Source organism: Amblyraja radiata, chromosome 1 (genome assembly GCF_010909765.2).
Source record: "Amblyraja radiata isolate CabotCenter1 chromosome 1, sAmbRad1.1.pri, whole genome shotgun sequence".
NCBI lineage: Eukaryota > Metazoa > Chordata > Chondrichthyes > Rajiformes > Rajidae > Amblyraja > Amblyraja radiata.
In genome coordinates this window covers 106,154,086-106,168,657 of record NC_045956.1, presented here as the reverse complement: position 1 = coordinate 106,168,657, position 14,572 = coordinate 106,154,086, and the positions used below count along the sequence as shown (strand labels likewise).

The 14,572-nt window shown below is 43.2% G+C and overlaps 1 protein-coding gene across 1 annotated transcript in view; it reads left to right on the top strand.

The window, feature by feature from the left end:
• gabra4 (gamma-aminobutyric acid type A receptor subunit alpha4) overlaps positions 1-14,359 on the top strand; it is a 42,343-nt gene extending 27,984 nt beyond the window's left edge. Inside the window, exons 8-9 of the mRNA XM_033028061.1 lie at positions 9,406-9,665; positions 13,625-14,359. Of these exons, the coding sequence (XP_032883952.1) occupies positions 9,406-9,665; positions 13,625-14,179 (815 nt within the window). The 3' untranslated portion in view covers positions 14,180-14,359. The remainder of the gene's footprint in view (positions 1-9,405; positions 9,666-13,624) is intronic.
• Positions 14,360-14,572: the final 213 nt, after the last annotated feature.

The following is a 14,572-nucleotide window of genomic DNA, read 5'->3' as shown; positions in this document are numbered from 1 at the left end:
AGGCCAAAAAAACTTATCTCTCCACTGCACTCCCCCCCGATGTCAGAGTCAAAGTCAAAGTCAAAGCCCCCGGCGGGCGATGGCGAATTGTCCCGCGGCCATTAAAGCCACGCCGGGTGATGCAAGGCCGCACACCGGGTCTTGATGTTAGAGCCCCCGGCGCGCGCTCGCAGTCCCGCAGCCATTCCAAGCCGCGCGGGGCGGTGCTGTAAAGCCCCGCTCAGGTGCTCTTCAACCCCGCAACTCGGGCGGGAGAAGTCGCCGTTGCGGAAGCCCTGAAAAGCGGTCTCCCTCCAGGGACCCGCGGGCTCCCGGTGCCGCCCGCCAAACCCGCAGTTGCAGCCACCGAATCTCCGGAGGTCGGGCCGCAGCAGCGTCCACCACAGCTCCACCCGCTCCGGACTCGGCCAGCTCCGCGACGGTGAGGTGAGTAGTCGGCACCACAGCCCCCGGTCTTCCTGTTGGAGGCCGCTCCTCGTTGCAGCCCCAACGACAACGGAGACCCGACAGAGAAAAGGTCGGGTCTCCCGTGCAGGGAGAGATTTAAAAGTTATCCCCACCCCCCCCCCCACACCACCCCCACCCCCCCCACACACATACCCCAACAAAAATAACAAAAACTACATAAAAACATAAGACATAAAATAATAAAACCGCAGACGGACTGCAGAGGCCGCTGCTGACGAAAGTCGCGCCGCCCACCGATATGTGCGTAAGCTAAGTTTGTACATCATTATTTTGGAGAAATCTTTTCCAGTTTAGCAAAACACTGGCAGTTTTATTCAGAGAGGCAATCAGGGAGCTTCATCCTGTAAGTTGACTGTTCTGCATTTGACCTTAAAGTGCTTAATGCTGACAGTGAATGCCTGGATTGGAGAGCATTCTATTTCCTTCCATGTCAGAGAATCGTGCTGCAAAGTAGAGGATGGTCAATGCAATTGACTCTTGTGATAAAAGGTGAATGAGAATGATTCTGTAGTGCACATTTCCAGACAAAGTTAAAGGTCTTGTGCAACAAACATTGTTCAGCCGCACCGTTTTGTTGTCTTCTCGCAACGGCAGGACTTGTGAAGCAAAGGCCTTGAATTACATGAAACTTTCCTGGCAAAGTATCCACAAACAAAACGCCCACAGAAAACTATCTGTCTAACTTCGCTTTAGAGAAACAGCAATTTCAGACAAAACAAGTTATCTCCATTTGTGGACTTCAATAAAGACAGTGATGAAAGATACTGTTTGTGATCGTTTTCTGCCCGGTCTATCTCTGTTCAATGGATTCAGACAGAATATTTAATTTGAGCATGTCAGACACAAAGGGCGGTGGGAATATAGAATGAAATGCCAGAGGCGGTAGTTGAGGCAGGTAGCATAAGAACATTTAAAATACATTTTAACAGATAAATGGATAGGAAAGGTTTAGAGGGATAGAAACATAGAAAATAGGTGCAGGAGTAGGCCATTCGACCATTCGAGCTTGCACCGCCATTCAATATGATCATGGCTTATCATCCAACTCAGTATCCTGTACCTGCCTTCTCTGATCCCTTTAGCCACAAGGGCCACATCTTAAATATAGCCAATGGACTGGCCTCAACTACCTTCTGTGGCAGAGAATTCCACAGATTCACCACTCTCTGTGTAAAAAATGATTTTCTCATCTCGGTCCTAAAAGATTTCCCCCTTATCTTTAAGCTATGACCCACTTGTTCTGGACTTCCCCAACATTGGGACCAATCTTCCTGCATCTAGCCTGTCCAACCCCTTAAGAATTTTGTAAGTTTCTATAAGATCCCCCCTCAATCTTCTAAATTCTAGCGAGTACAAGCCAAGTCTATCCAGTCTTTCTTCATATGAAAGTCCTGCCATCCCAGGAATCAGTCTGGTGAACCTTCTCTGTACTCCCTCTAAGGCAAGAATGTGGGTCAAACATGGACAGGTGGGACTAGTGTACATGGGGCATCTTGGTTGGCATGGGCAAGTTGGGCAGTTGGGACTGCTTCTGTGCTGTGTGACTCCATGACTCTTAAGTATTTTGCATTTGCATGAATAAGATTTAATTACGTGTCTACTTAAAAGAGTCTGAAAAGCAGAAACTTCCAATATTTTTCTATTTCTAGACTTAACTTTCTATTTAAGTCTAGTGATTTTTCTAGTGATTGGCAAGGAATCGCCAGCAGGTATGTGACAGAGAACTAACAATTATATTTTGGGGCGGCTGCTTTTTAAAGTGAATGAGCTGATATTGTTGGATGGAAAACTGTTTTTTCATTTGTTAGACAAAAATAAGTAAAAAGCAGATACATCACATATCCAACATTCCCCAAAGGTTCAAGATTATTATTTTTTCAACAAAATGTACATTTGTGAGTTCATTAGAGCTCACTTGGCATATACTTATTTTTGGCTGAATTTCTTTTGATGTATTATTTTCCTTAATCTTTAACCCATGAATTCACAGACACCATTAAATATTAGATTTCTATTACAGATATTACACCTTCTGTAGTTTAGCTGATATTCTCAGAGACCTTTATTCATGTACTGCTCACACTGAGAATGCACATTTTTGCTTTAAATATTACTAACAGGTTACATATTCAAGGCTGCCCAGGTTGAAATTAAAATAAAAGCTTTTTTACAATTAAATACTTTGACTGTTGTCGGTATGCATGATAAAATAGGAAGTATACATATGCTTGAGTTTCCATTAGTTCACTACAAATGATTGCCTAATTCTGACATTTAATAGCATAAATCACTTTGGATAAGTTTGAGTATCCTCATTGTGCAACTCCAAAATGTAAAAAACTAGACTGATGTACACTTCACGATGTACTATAGACTCCAGTATATTTTGATTGAAATGCATTAGTCAAAACTTTTCAATCTCTTTAAAGCAAATATGTAGAGGATGTTTCAATGAGCAGATAAACGTTTTACGACAATTATTGCAAAGAATTGTGTCTGATAGGATTGCTTCACTTTGCATTATGCCTATAATAAACTAAACTGTAAAAGCACACACACTCTCACACACACACACACACACACACACACACACACACACACACACACACACACACACACACACACACACACACACACACACACACACACACACACACAGAGTGGGGGCTATGCTTCCCCCGTATAATATGCTCTAAATGTTGCTAAAATTTCAAATGTTTTTCATGGATAGTTGAGGTGGAAGTGGGGGTAAAAGAGTGTGTTGCTTTTTGATTAAGGAGAACATCACGGTGGTAATCCGACCTGGCATTATTGAAGGATTGTCCAGTGAAACTATATGGGTGGAGCTGAGAAATAAAAAGGAGATGATTACCTTCTTGGGACTGTACTATGTGCTCCCAAATAGTCAATGGGAATTAGAGGAACAAATATGCAGAAGATTGCAGACTGCTGCAAGATTAAGATGGTTGTCAAAGTAGGGTTTTTAACTTTACCATTGTGGACTGAGACTGCTATAGTGCCAAGGACTTAGATGGAGTGGAATTTGTCAAGCATGTTCAGAAATCTTGACCTACCCACAGGGAATTGGTCAGGGCAAGTGGCTGAAGTGTCAGTGGGTGAGCACTTTGAGACCAGTGACCACAGTTCTGTTCAGTTGTCTTGATAAGGACAAGGCTAATCCACAATTTAAAGTTCTAAATTGGGGCAAGGCCAACGTTGATGGTATTAGACAGGAACTTTCACAGGTTGATTGGAGAGGGTAGACACAAAATGCTGGAGTAACTCAGCGGGACAAGGAGTATCTATGGAGAGAAGGAATGGGTGACATTTCAGGTCGAGATTCTTCTTCAGACTGTATTGATTAGAGTGAGTCGTTTACAGGCAAAAGGACATCCAGAAAGCACGATGCTTTTAAAAGTGTGGTCGTGAGAGTTCAATGTAAGCATGTTCCTGTTGGAATAAAGGGCAAGACAGTTATGAGTAAGGCACCCCGGATAATGAGAGAAATTAAAGGGCCTGTCCCACTGTACGAGGTAATTCAAGAGCTCTCCCGAGTTAAAATAAAAATCAAACTCGTGGTAAGCATGTAGAATGTACGTAGCGGGTACGTCGGAGCTCGTGACGTCTCTTAGTGGCTCGTAACGCTAACGGCAGGTACTCGGGAAACGCGGTAAGCTCGTGAAGATGCGTGAAGATTTTTCAACATGTTGAAAGATGTCCACGTGAGCCCCGAGTACCTACGTGCGGCTATTACTGTAATTCTCCGAGTTATAATCAGGGGAAACTCGGGAGAACTCTTGAATTAGCTCGTACAGTGGGACAGCCCCTTCAGGCTCTGGACAGGAAAAATGAGGCGTCAAGTATAGACAACTGAGCTACCTGGTGAAGTATAGGGTTTGAGAAACATACTTCAGATGGCAATCTTGAGGGCAAAATGGGGACATGTGGTAGTTCTGGCAGATAAGAATAAAGAAAATAGAAAGATATTTTAAAAGTATATTAAGGGAAAAAGGGTAACTAGAGAGAGAAACCTTCAGAAACAAAAGAGGTCATCTCTGTGTGAATCTGCAGGAGATGGGCAAGGGCTCAGTGAATATTTCTCCTTCATTTTTACTGTGAAGAAAGACATGACGATTAGGGAATTTAGGAAAGTTAATGGCGATGTCTTGGGAACAATCTATAATAAGGTTCAGGACGTCTTAATGTGTATGAAGATAGATACATCTCCCAAGCCTGAATGAATATATCCAAGGACACCAGGAGAGAAGCCCGAGAAGAAATTGCCCTGGCTAAGATATAGGATTCATTAGTAGACATGAATGTGGTGCCGAATAACTGGAGGGCGGCCAATGTTGTGCCTCTATTTAAGAAGGGGTGCAAAGAAAAATCTAGGAATTATATTCAGTCTGCTGAAGAAGGTACCAAACCTGAAACGTTGTTTTGTACTGTATATATTCCCTCCACAGAGGGTGCTTGATCCGTTAAATTTCTCCATGAAGTTCCTCCAGCATATTGTTTCATTTAAGGAATTGATTGAGCATGGTATCAGAGTGTGGCTCTAGGTAGCTGCATCATTTTAGCTGACATGATTATATAAAATTTAAAAAAATCATCAAACTTTTATGTAATCCAGATTAATGTCCATGTTATACCAATTTGAATAATTAAGCAAACTATTCTTCAACTGGATTTGTCTTGTGCCCAAAGTAAGTTATAAATGCAGACAATAAATATATAGGCTCCCTGAATTGCAGAATACCAGATTTATGAAAATCACAACTTGTCATGATTTATGGAATTACACAAATTCCTAAATTTATAAAAAAAAATTCAGCCAGGAAAGTTAGTTACAAAATTGCAACCATCTTCAGGAGTTCAGAATAGGCATAGCCGCTTGTTAATTCAAAAGCAAACAAGTTTTCAACAAAAAAAAAGCGTATATCTATTTAAGAATGACAGCTGCCAATACACGGTGGGAGACCACTTGCGAGATTTGTTACAATATTGGATTTGAATGAGGGGATTGAAGGCTTTGTGGCAAAGTTTGCGGATGATATGAAAATAGGTGGAGGGGCAGGTAGTGTAGAGAAAGCAGGGACTCTGCAGAAGGACTTGGATAGATTGGGAAAGGGGCAGTGAAGTGGCAAATGGAATATAGTGTAGCAAAGTGTGGAGTCATGCATTTTAGTACAGGTAGTAGGAATAAAGGCAATGGACAATAGACAATAGGTGCAGGAGTAGGCCATTCGGCCCTTCGAGCTTGCACCGCCATTCAATGTGATCATGGCTGATCATCCCCAATCAATACCCTGTTCCTGCCTTCTCCACATATCCCCTGATCTAGCTCTCTTGAAAGCATCCAGAGAACCTGCCTCCACCGCCCTCTGAGGCAAAGAATTCCACAGACTCACCACTCTCGGTGAGAAAAAGTGTTTTCTCGTCTCCGTTCTAAATAGCTTACTCCTTATTCTTAAACTGTGGCCCCTGGTTCTGGACTCCCCCAACATCGGGAACATGTTTCCTGCCTCTAGCGTGTCCAAGCCCTTAACAATCTTATATGTTTCAATGAGATACTCTCTCATCCTTCTAAACTCCAGAGGGTACAAGCCCAGCTGCTCCATTCTCTCAGCATATGACAGTCCCGCCGTCCCAGGAATTAACCTTGTAAACCTATGCTGCACCCCCTCAATATGACAGTCCCGCCGTCCCAGGAATTAACCTTGTAAACCTATGCTGCACCCCCTCAATAGCAAGAATGTCCATCCTCAAATTAGGGGACCAAAACTGCACACAATACTCCAGGTGTGGTCTCACTAGGGCTCTGTACAACTGCAGAAGGACCTCTTTGCTTCTATATTTGATTCCTCTTGTTATAAAGGCCAACATGCCATTCGCTTTCTTAACTGCCTGCTGTACCTGCATGCTTACTTTCATAGACTGATGTACAAGGACCCCCAGACCCCGTTGTACTTCCCCTTTTCCCAACTTGACGCCACCTAGATAGTAATCTGCCTTCCTGTTTTTGCTACCAAAGTGGATAACCTCACATTTATCCGCATTAAACTTCATCTGCCATGCATCTGCCCACTCCCACTCCCCGAAGTCACCCTGCATTCTCATAGCATCCTCCTCACAGTTCACACTGCCACCCAGCTTTGTGTCATCTGCAAATTTGCTAATGTGACTTTGAATCCCTTCATCCAAATCATTGATGTATATTGTAAATAGCTGCGGTCCCAGCACCGAGCCTTGCGGTACTCCACTAGTCACTGCCTGCCATTCTGAAAGGGACCCGTTAATCCCTACTCTTTGTTTCCTGTCTGCCAACCACTTCTCTATCCATGTCAGCACTCTACCCCCAATACCATGTGCCCTAATTTTGCCCACTAATCTCCTATGTGGGACCTTATCAAATGCTTTCTGAAAGTCCAGGTACACTACATCCACTGGCTCTCCCGTGTCCATTTTCCTAGTTACATCTTCAAAAAATTCCAGAAGATTAGTCAAGCATGATTTCCCCTTTGTAAATCCATGCTGACTCAGACCGATCCTGTTACTGCTATCCAAATGTTCGGCTATCTCATCTTTTATAATTCACTCCAGCATCTTCCCCACCACCGATGTCAGGCTAACTGGTCTATAATTCCCTGTTTTCTCTCTCCCGCCTTTCTTAAAAAGTGGGATAACATTAGCTACCCTCCAATCCACAGGAACTGATCGTGAATCTATAGAACATTGGAAAATTATCACCAATGCATCCACGATTTCTAGAGCCACTTCCTTAAGTACCCTGGGATGCAAACCATCAGGCCCTGGGGATTTGTCAGCCTTCAGTCCCATCAGTCTATCCAACACCATTTCCTGCCTAATGTGGATTTCCTTCAGTTCCTCTGTCACCCCAGATCCTCTGGCCACTACTATATCAGGAAGATTGTTTGTGTCCTCCTTAGTGAAGACAGATCCAAAGTACCTGTTCAACTCATCTGCCATTTCCTTGTTCCCCATAATAAATTCACCTTTTTCGGTCTTCAAGGGTCCAACTTTGGTCTCAACTAATTTTTTCCTCTTCACATACCTAAAGAAGCTTTTACTATCCTGCTTTATATTCTTGGCTAGCTTACCTTCGTACCTCATCTTTTCTCCCTGTATTGTCTTTTTAGTTATCTTCTGTTGTTCTTTAAACATTACCCAATCCTCTTGCTTCCTGCTCAACTTTGCTACGTTGTACTTCTTTGCTTTAGTTTTTATGCTATCCCTGACGTCCCTTGTCAGCCATGGTCGTCCCTTTCTCCCCTTGGAATCTTTCTTCCTTCTAGGAATGAACTGATCCTGCACCTTCTGTATTATTCCTAGAAACACCTGCCATTTTTGTTCCACTGTCATCCCTGCTAGTGTATCTTTCCAGTCAACTTTGGCCAGCTCCTCCCTCATGGCCCCATAGTCCCCTTTATTCAACTGTAACACTGACACCTCCGATCTACTCTTCTCCCTCTCCAATTGTAGATTAAACCTGACCATGTTATGGTCGTAGATTATTTTCTAAATGGGGAGAGAATCCAAAATTGGAGGTGCAAAGGGACTTGGGTGTGCTGGAGAAAAATTCCCAAAATGTTAATCTGCAAGTTGAATCAGTAGTAAGGAAAGCAAACGCAATACTAGTTTTTATTTCAGGAGGGCTTGTATACAAAAACAGGAATGTAATGCTGAGGCTCTATAAGGCGCCGGTCTGGCCGCATTTGGAATGTTATGAGCAATTTTGGGCACCATATCTGAGGAAGGATGTGCAGGCTGTGGAGAGGGTCCTGTTGAGGTTTACCAGAATGATCCCAGGAATGAGTAGGTTGACATATGATGAGCGATTGATGGCACTGGGCCTATATTCACTGGAGTTTAGAAGTTTGAGGAAATGTACAGAATAGTGAAAGACGTGGATAGAGTGCATGTGGAGAGGATGTTTCCACTAGTGGTAGAGTCTAGGACTAGAGGTCATAGCCTCAGAATTAAAGAACGTTCTTTTAGGAAGGAGATGAGGAGGAATTTATTTGGTCAGAGCGTGGTGAATCTGAGGAATTCTTTGCCACAGAAGGCAGTGGAGGCAATGTTAGTGGATATATTTAAGGCAGTGATAGATTCTTGATTGGTACGGGTCTCAGAGGTTATGGGGATATGGCAGGAGAATGGGGTTAGGAGGGAAAGATAGATCAGCCATGATTGAATGGTGGAGTAGATTTGATGGGCCAAATGGCTTAATTCTGCTCCTATCACTTATGATCTTATGATTGGTTTGAAAGCTGAGAAGGCAAATCTGTTCTAATGACACTTGTAAAGTTTTTTTTATCAAACAATGTAAAATCCATTGATACTTAAAGAGCATCAAAGCTAACCAATGAATGTTGGACTTTGTGATAGTGTTTCATTTTAAATTATACAGGGGAAGGCAATAAATAAATGTTCATGTAGAAAGGAAATGCAGACAAAATGTGCAGGAAGGAACTGCAGATGCTGTTTTATACCAAATATATAAAGCGGGATATTTACCAGAGATGCTGCCTATCCCGCTGAGTTACTCTAGCTTTTTGTGTCCATCCAAGGAAATGCAGACACTGGTTTGAAGAAGGGTCCTGGCCTGAAACGTAACCCATCCTTTTTCTCCCGAGATGCTGCCTGACCCACTAAATTACTGCAGCACTTTGTGTCCAACTTCATGTAAATCAACCCTAATTGAAGTAGTTATATTCTGACATGGTAAAATTGGTTTGAGGACAGTTTTAAGAATGGAACCCTTTCAAAATCCAAGGACTCCCATCATTTGATTCAAAAGAATAGCTTATCTGTTAATAGTACAAAATGTACCTGAATAATTTTGATATATTTCTGAGTACATTATGCCTGTTGATATTTCTCCTCCAAGAAAATAATCTATTTTCTCCATTAAAGGTATAACAACAGTTCTAACCATGACAACACTGAGCATCAGTGCCCGACACTCCTTGCCAAAGGTTTCATATGCCACAGCCATGGACTGGTTCATTGCAGTTTGCTTTGCCTTTGTGTTCTCTGCTCTGATTGAATTTGCAGCCGTCAACTACTTCACCAACATACAAGCTGAGAAAGCCCAAAAAAGGGCAGGCAAGCATTCAGGCCTATCTCCACCTTCCCTGATAAAAACAGTCTCTGTCTCAGAGAATGCTCTTCAGGTAATCATTGGCTACTATAATAATGCATAATGGTAAAGACTGCGTTCATTTTTCAGCAATAATAATAATAATAATTTTCATCCCGAGGTAAGCTTGCATGATGAAATGTTGTTGTTGCTTCATCTTGACAAACATCCTCCCAGTGAGCAGCTGATCAGTATGGTCAGGGAAGGGGCCAGATTTGCTATTCGGATTCCCTTAATTTGGCACATTTTTGAAGTTCTTTTGAATAGTACACAAAAGCAATTAGAAGTAATAATTTTACGAAAATAAAACTGCTGGTGCAACTCAGCAGGTCAAGCAGACCCTGTGAAGGTAACAGGATGGTTGACTAGATACACTCTGCATGAGGACTAGTGGTGTCCCAACCCAAAACGTCAACCATCATTTTGCCTCCATGTGCTGCTTGACTTGCTAACTTCTAGTTCTTCCAGCCGTTTGTTCTTTGCTCTGGGTTCACACAAAACACACAAACACGTGTGCACACATGTACACACACATACACAAAACACACACACAAGCATGCACAAAACACACAAACACGTGTGCACACACACATACATTTACCCATTCAGGGCAAAGCTTGAGCATTTCAGTGGTGCAGCTGGTAGATCTGCAGCCTCACAGCACCAGAGACTCGGCTCTGATCCTGACTTTAGGTGCTGTCTGTGTGAAGTTTACACACTGTGCCGCATAGGTTTCATCCGGGTTCTCCGGATTCCTCCCCCATCCCAAAGAGGGTTTGCAGTCTAATTGCAGTTTGTAGTCTAATTGGCCTCTGTAAAATTGCCCCGGATATGAAAGTGAGATAACGTGGAGAGTAGTGTGAATGGGCTGTCGATGGTCAGTGTGGAGTCAGTGGGCCGAAGGGCCTATTTCCATATGGTATCTTTCAATCTTTCAATCAATCCCCTTAAACCTCATTCCTCTCAAACCTATGCCCTCTAGTTTTGGATACTCTTACCATGGTATAACAGATATTTCCTATCTATTCCATTTTTACCTCGTAATTATGTATGTCTCTGTCATGTCACCTCTCAGTCTTCTTTGTTTGAGTAAAATCTATCCTATCTAATCTTTTTATAACTGAAGCCCTCCAATCTAGGTGTCTCTCCATCAGTCTGAAGAAGGGTTTCGGCCCGAAACGTCGCCTATTTCCTTCGCTCCATAGATGCTGCTGCACCCGCTGAGTTTCTCCAGCAATTTTGTGTACCCTCCAATCTAGGTGTCTCTCTACTGCAACCTCTCTCGCTAATCACAGCAAGTCCACAGTTGGTAAATTAAAATCAATCACATAATCTTAGTCCCCCATTCCCAGAATTATTCATGTCAGCAAGAGGGTGAAGGAAAATGTATGCAGTTTTGCACCATTCATTTCAATTGAATTCTGCAATTGAAAGCTGTCTCACTGTCTTATGAAAATGTTGAAAATGTAAAACTGACATGGACTCGCCATGTCTAACACATGATCAGAAATCACCAGTAGCTGAGGAAACAATTCCAAAAGTGCAATTAACTGATTAGAAACACTGCAACCTTAGAAAAGCGGAAAGAACTGTGATAGTCAGCCTCGTGGAGATCAGTTGACATTACTTGGCATCTTTTTGCCCTTTGAACATCTTCAAAACAAAAATCTCTTCTTCAAATCGACTGATGATTTCTGACCAATTTGACCAATTCTGGAGAGGAAACCTCAAAAGATTTTATGAAACAAGGTTGACGGCGATTGCTTTAAACTTTATATGGCAAGTCCTTTTCTTACCTCCAGTCCCCCCCCCCCCCCCCCCCACCTACTTTCAGTCTGAAGAAGGGTCTTGACCCAAAATGTCACCCATCCATTTTCTCCAGAATTGTTGCCTGACCTGCTGAGTTACTCCTGCACTTTGTGTCCGTCTCTGGCAAATCCATGTTGGTTTGGAATACTCAACATTGTCAGTCATAAAATAAGGTAGTAAGACAGACTTCAATTGTAGAATGGCGCAAAACTGGGAACATTTTGCATATCTGGGTCTCAGTAATGCACTTTTGGAGCAATATAATTGCTTCTCCACCATGGGTCTGCAATGATAAAATTAGTATTCCCGCATACAAAGCGTGGCAATAGAAATGTGGAATACATCAATATGTGAGGGGAGAGATTCATATTTGGATTTAAGCATTGATCAAGCTTGAGAACAATGGCTTCTGCGCATCCTCAACCATTTGGTTCCATTGGATCAACAATGATATGGTGAGAAAAATGCTGACCAACATTTGTACACAAGCTGATCCTCGACAATCAAAGATCACTACCTCACACATTTCAAGCGAGAACCATTTCTATAATCCCGCGATAGTGATCAGGAGTAGAGACTTTGGCCAGCTTAAATACCTTCTATTGGATGAGGTAAATTAGATCAGGGTGGCACGGTGGTGCAGTGGTAGCGTTTCTGCCTTACAGTGCCAGAGTCCCGGTTCAATCCTGACTACGGGTGCTGTCTGTACGGAGTTTGTATGTTCTTTCTATGACCTGCGAGGGTTTTCTCCCACACTTCAAAGATGTACAGGTTGTAGGCTAAAGATAGACACAAAATGCTGGCGTAACTCAGCACGACAGGCAGCATCTGGCCTGCTGAGTTCAGGGGTACTGATTGGGCATGACCTTCCTACACAGGTTTTCTTCTACATTGTGTTCCTTGCTACACACGTTTGTAGGCTACTAGGTAAAATAGTAAATTGGCCCTAGTGCGTTAGTGTGCGAGGATCGCTGGTTGGCATGGACTCAGTGGGACGAAAGGCATGTTTCCGCACTGTATCTCAAAGGTAAACCAAAAAAAACGATCAGTGGTCGTATGGGTTGAACTTTGGAGTGTCATAATTTGTAAACTCCAGTTAAATACCAAACAAATGTGTACACAGTTGGCATTTTTTACATTTAAAATAATTTCCAATCAGCCCACGAAATGATCTGGATGACAGATATTCAAAAGCAGTATTTGATGAGGTATTCCCAACCATTCCTCTGGATAAACATCACTGTTCTATTTGGTTCCTGGATGAAATAGTCAGCTGTGGGTTGGAGTTATATGTTATGAAATGCCATTGATCCACTGCAATAATTGCTGGGTAGTGAGTTTTGTTCCAAGGAACATTGCTATAAATAGGCCAGTATCCTTTATGGGATCTAGGGGATTTTAATTATTTTCTTCAAAGCAGTGGAACAATGTGTTGGCGTATTTTTGTTCTCCAGAGATTGTGGCTGAGAAACCAGATCCTTCAAAATGTCTAATTAATTGTTTGGCCATTCCTAATGAACAACCAGCAATGGAGAACATTAAACCTATAAGTATTACTACTGCAACAAACAAAGTGCTGGAGGAATCCAGGCAGTTTCGTGAAGGGAATGGGCAGGCGATGTTTCAGGTTTGGACCTTCTGAGGAAGGGTCCCAACCTGAAACATCGGTTTTCCATTCTCCCCACAGATGGAGTAACATGGAGCAGCAGTAGAGTTGCTTTCTTACCGTGTCAGAGACCCAGGTTCGATCCTGACTACAGGTGCTGTCTGAATGGAATTTGTACATTCTCCCTGTGACTACATAGGTTTTCTCCGGGTGCTCTGGTTTCCTCCCACACTACAAAGACGCACAGGATTGTAGGTTAATTGGCTTTGGTAAAACTGTAGGATAATTCTAGTGATTGGGGAACACTGGTCGGCACGGACTCGGTGGGCCGAATGGCCTGTTTCCTGGCTGTACCACTGTATTACTAAACTAAATTAAAAAGATGCTTCCTGATCCATTGAGTTCCTCCAGCACTTTGTGTTTAGCGTTTCTGGTATCTGCAGTTGCTTCTGCCTCTAAATATTATTACCGCATTGTACACAAAATCAATTGCAAATAACCACAACCAATAATGCCAAAAATTCTGTAACTTTTTACTTTCTGCTACTGAATTATTGTCTTTCTGTCTTCACCTATAGCAACCTGATTCAAATGGCAATTTAAGGAAAAGAATGAACTTCTTGGCGCAATCAGACATTCTGAGCAGTAAGCGAGATTACCTGGGGAATGATAGCAGCATGAACGTGAAACTGAAACCTACTATAATTGGACAGGTACCGCTGTCATGTATTCCACCTTCCTCTTCTATGCCAAGTCCCAGTATATTTAGAGCCACCCATACATCCCCTACTATACTTTCAATGAGAAGCACTCCACCACCACCTCCTTGTACCCCTACAATCGCTTCAATGAGACCAACTCCTGTTCATCGCCAATGTGGAGCAACGCTTGAACAGAGCCTGCCTGCGTCAAGAGTATTTGGATCAGTCCCAAAGCATTCGCCACCCACCACCATCCCCACCACTATGGCTGCCCCAGCCCCTCCTCCAGCTTCAGCTGCAAGTGCTGGAACCAGCAAAATTGACAAGTATGCTCGTATACTTTTTCCAGTAACATTTGGTGCATTTAACATGGTTTATTGGGTGGTCTACCTCTCAAAAGACACCATGGAGAAAGCAGAAATTGACTTGTAATTTTACAGCTACATAAAAAAATGTTGGAAAAGTTCATTATCCATAAAATAATGCAGGGGTTTCATTTAAGGCTCATTAGTCTGATGTATGAACAAAAACATTCTCAGTACTGCTTGGTTTTAAATGAACAGTGATCTGTTTCTCTCTCCCCCCCTCTCCCTCTCCCTCTCCCTCTCTCTCTCCCTCTCTCTCTCCCTCTCCCTCTCCCTCTCTCTCTCCCTCTCCCTCTCCCTCTCTCTCCCTCTCCCCTCTCTCTCCCTCTCCCTCTCCCCCCCTCTCCCCCCCCCTCTCCCTCCCCCCCCTCTCCCCCTCCCCCTCCCCCTCCCCCTCCCCCCCCCTCTCTCTCCCCCCCCCCCTCCCTCCCCCCCCCTCCCCCTCTCTCCCTCCCTCCCT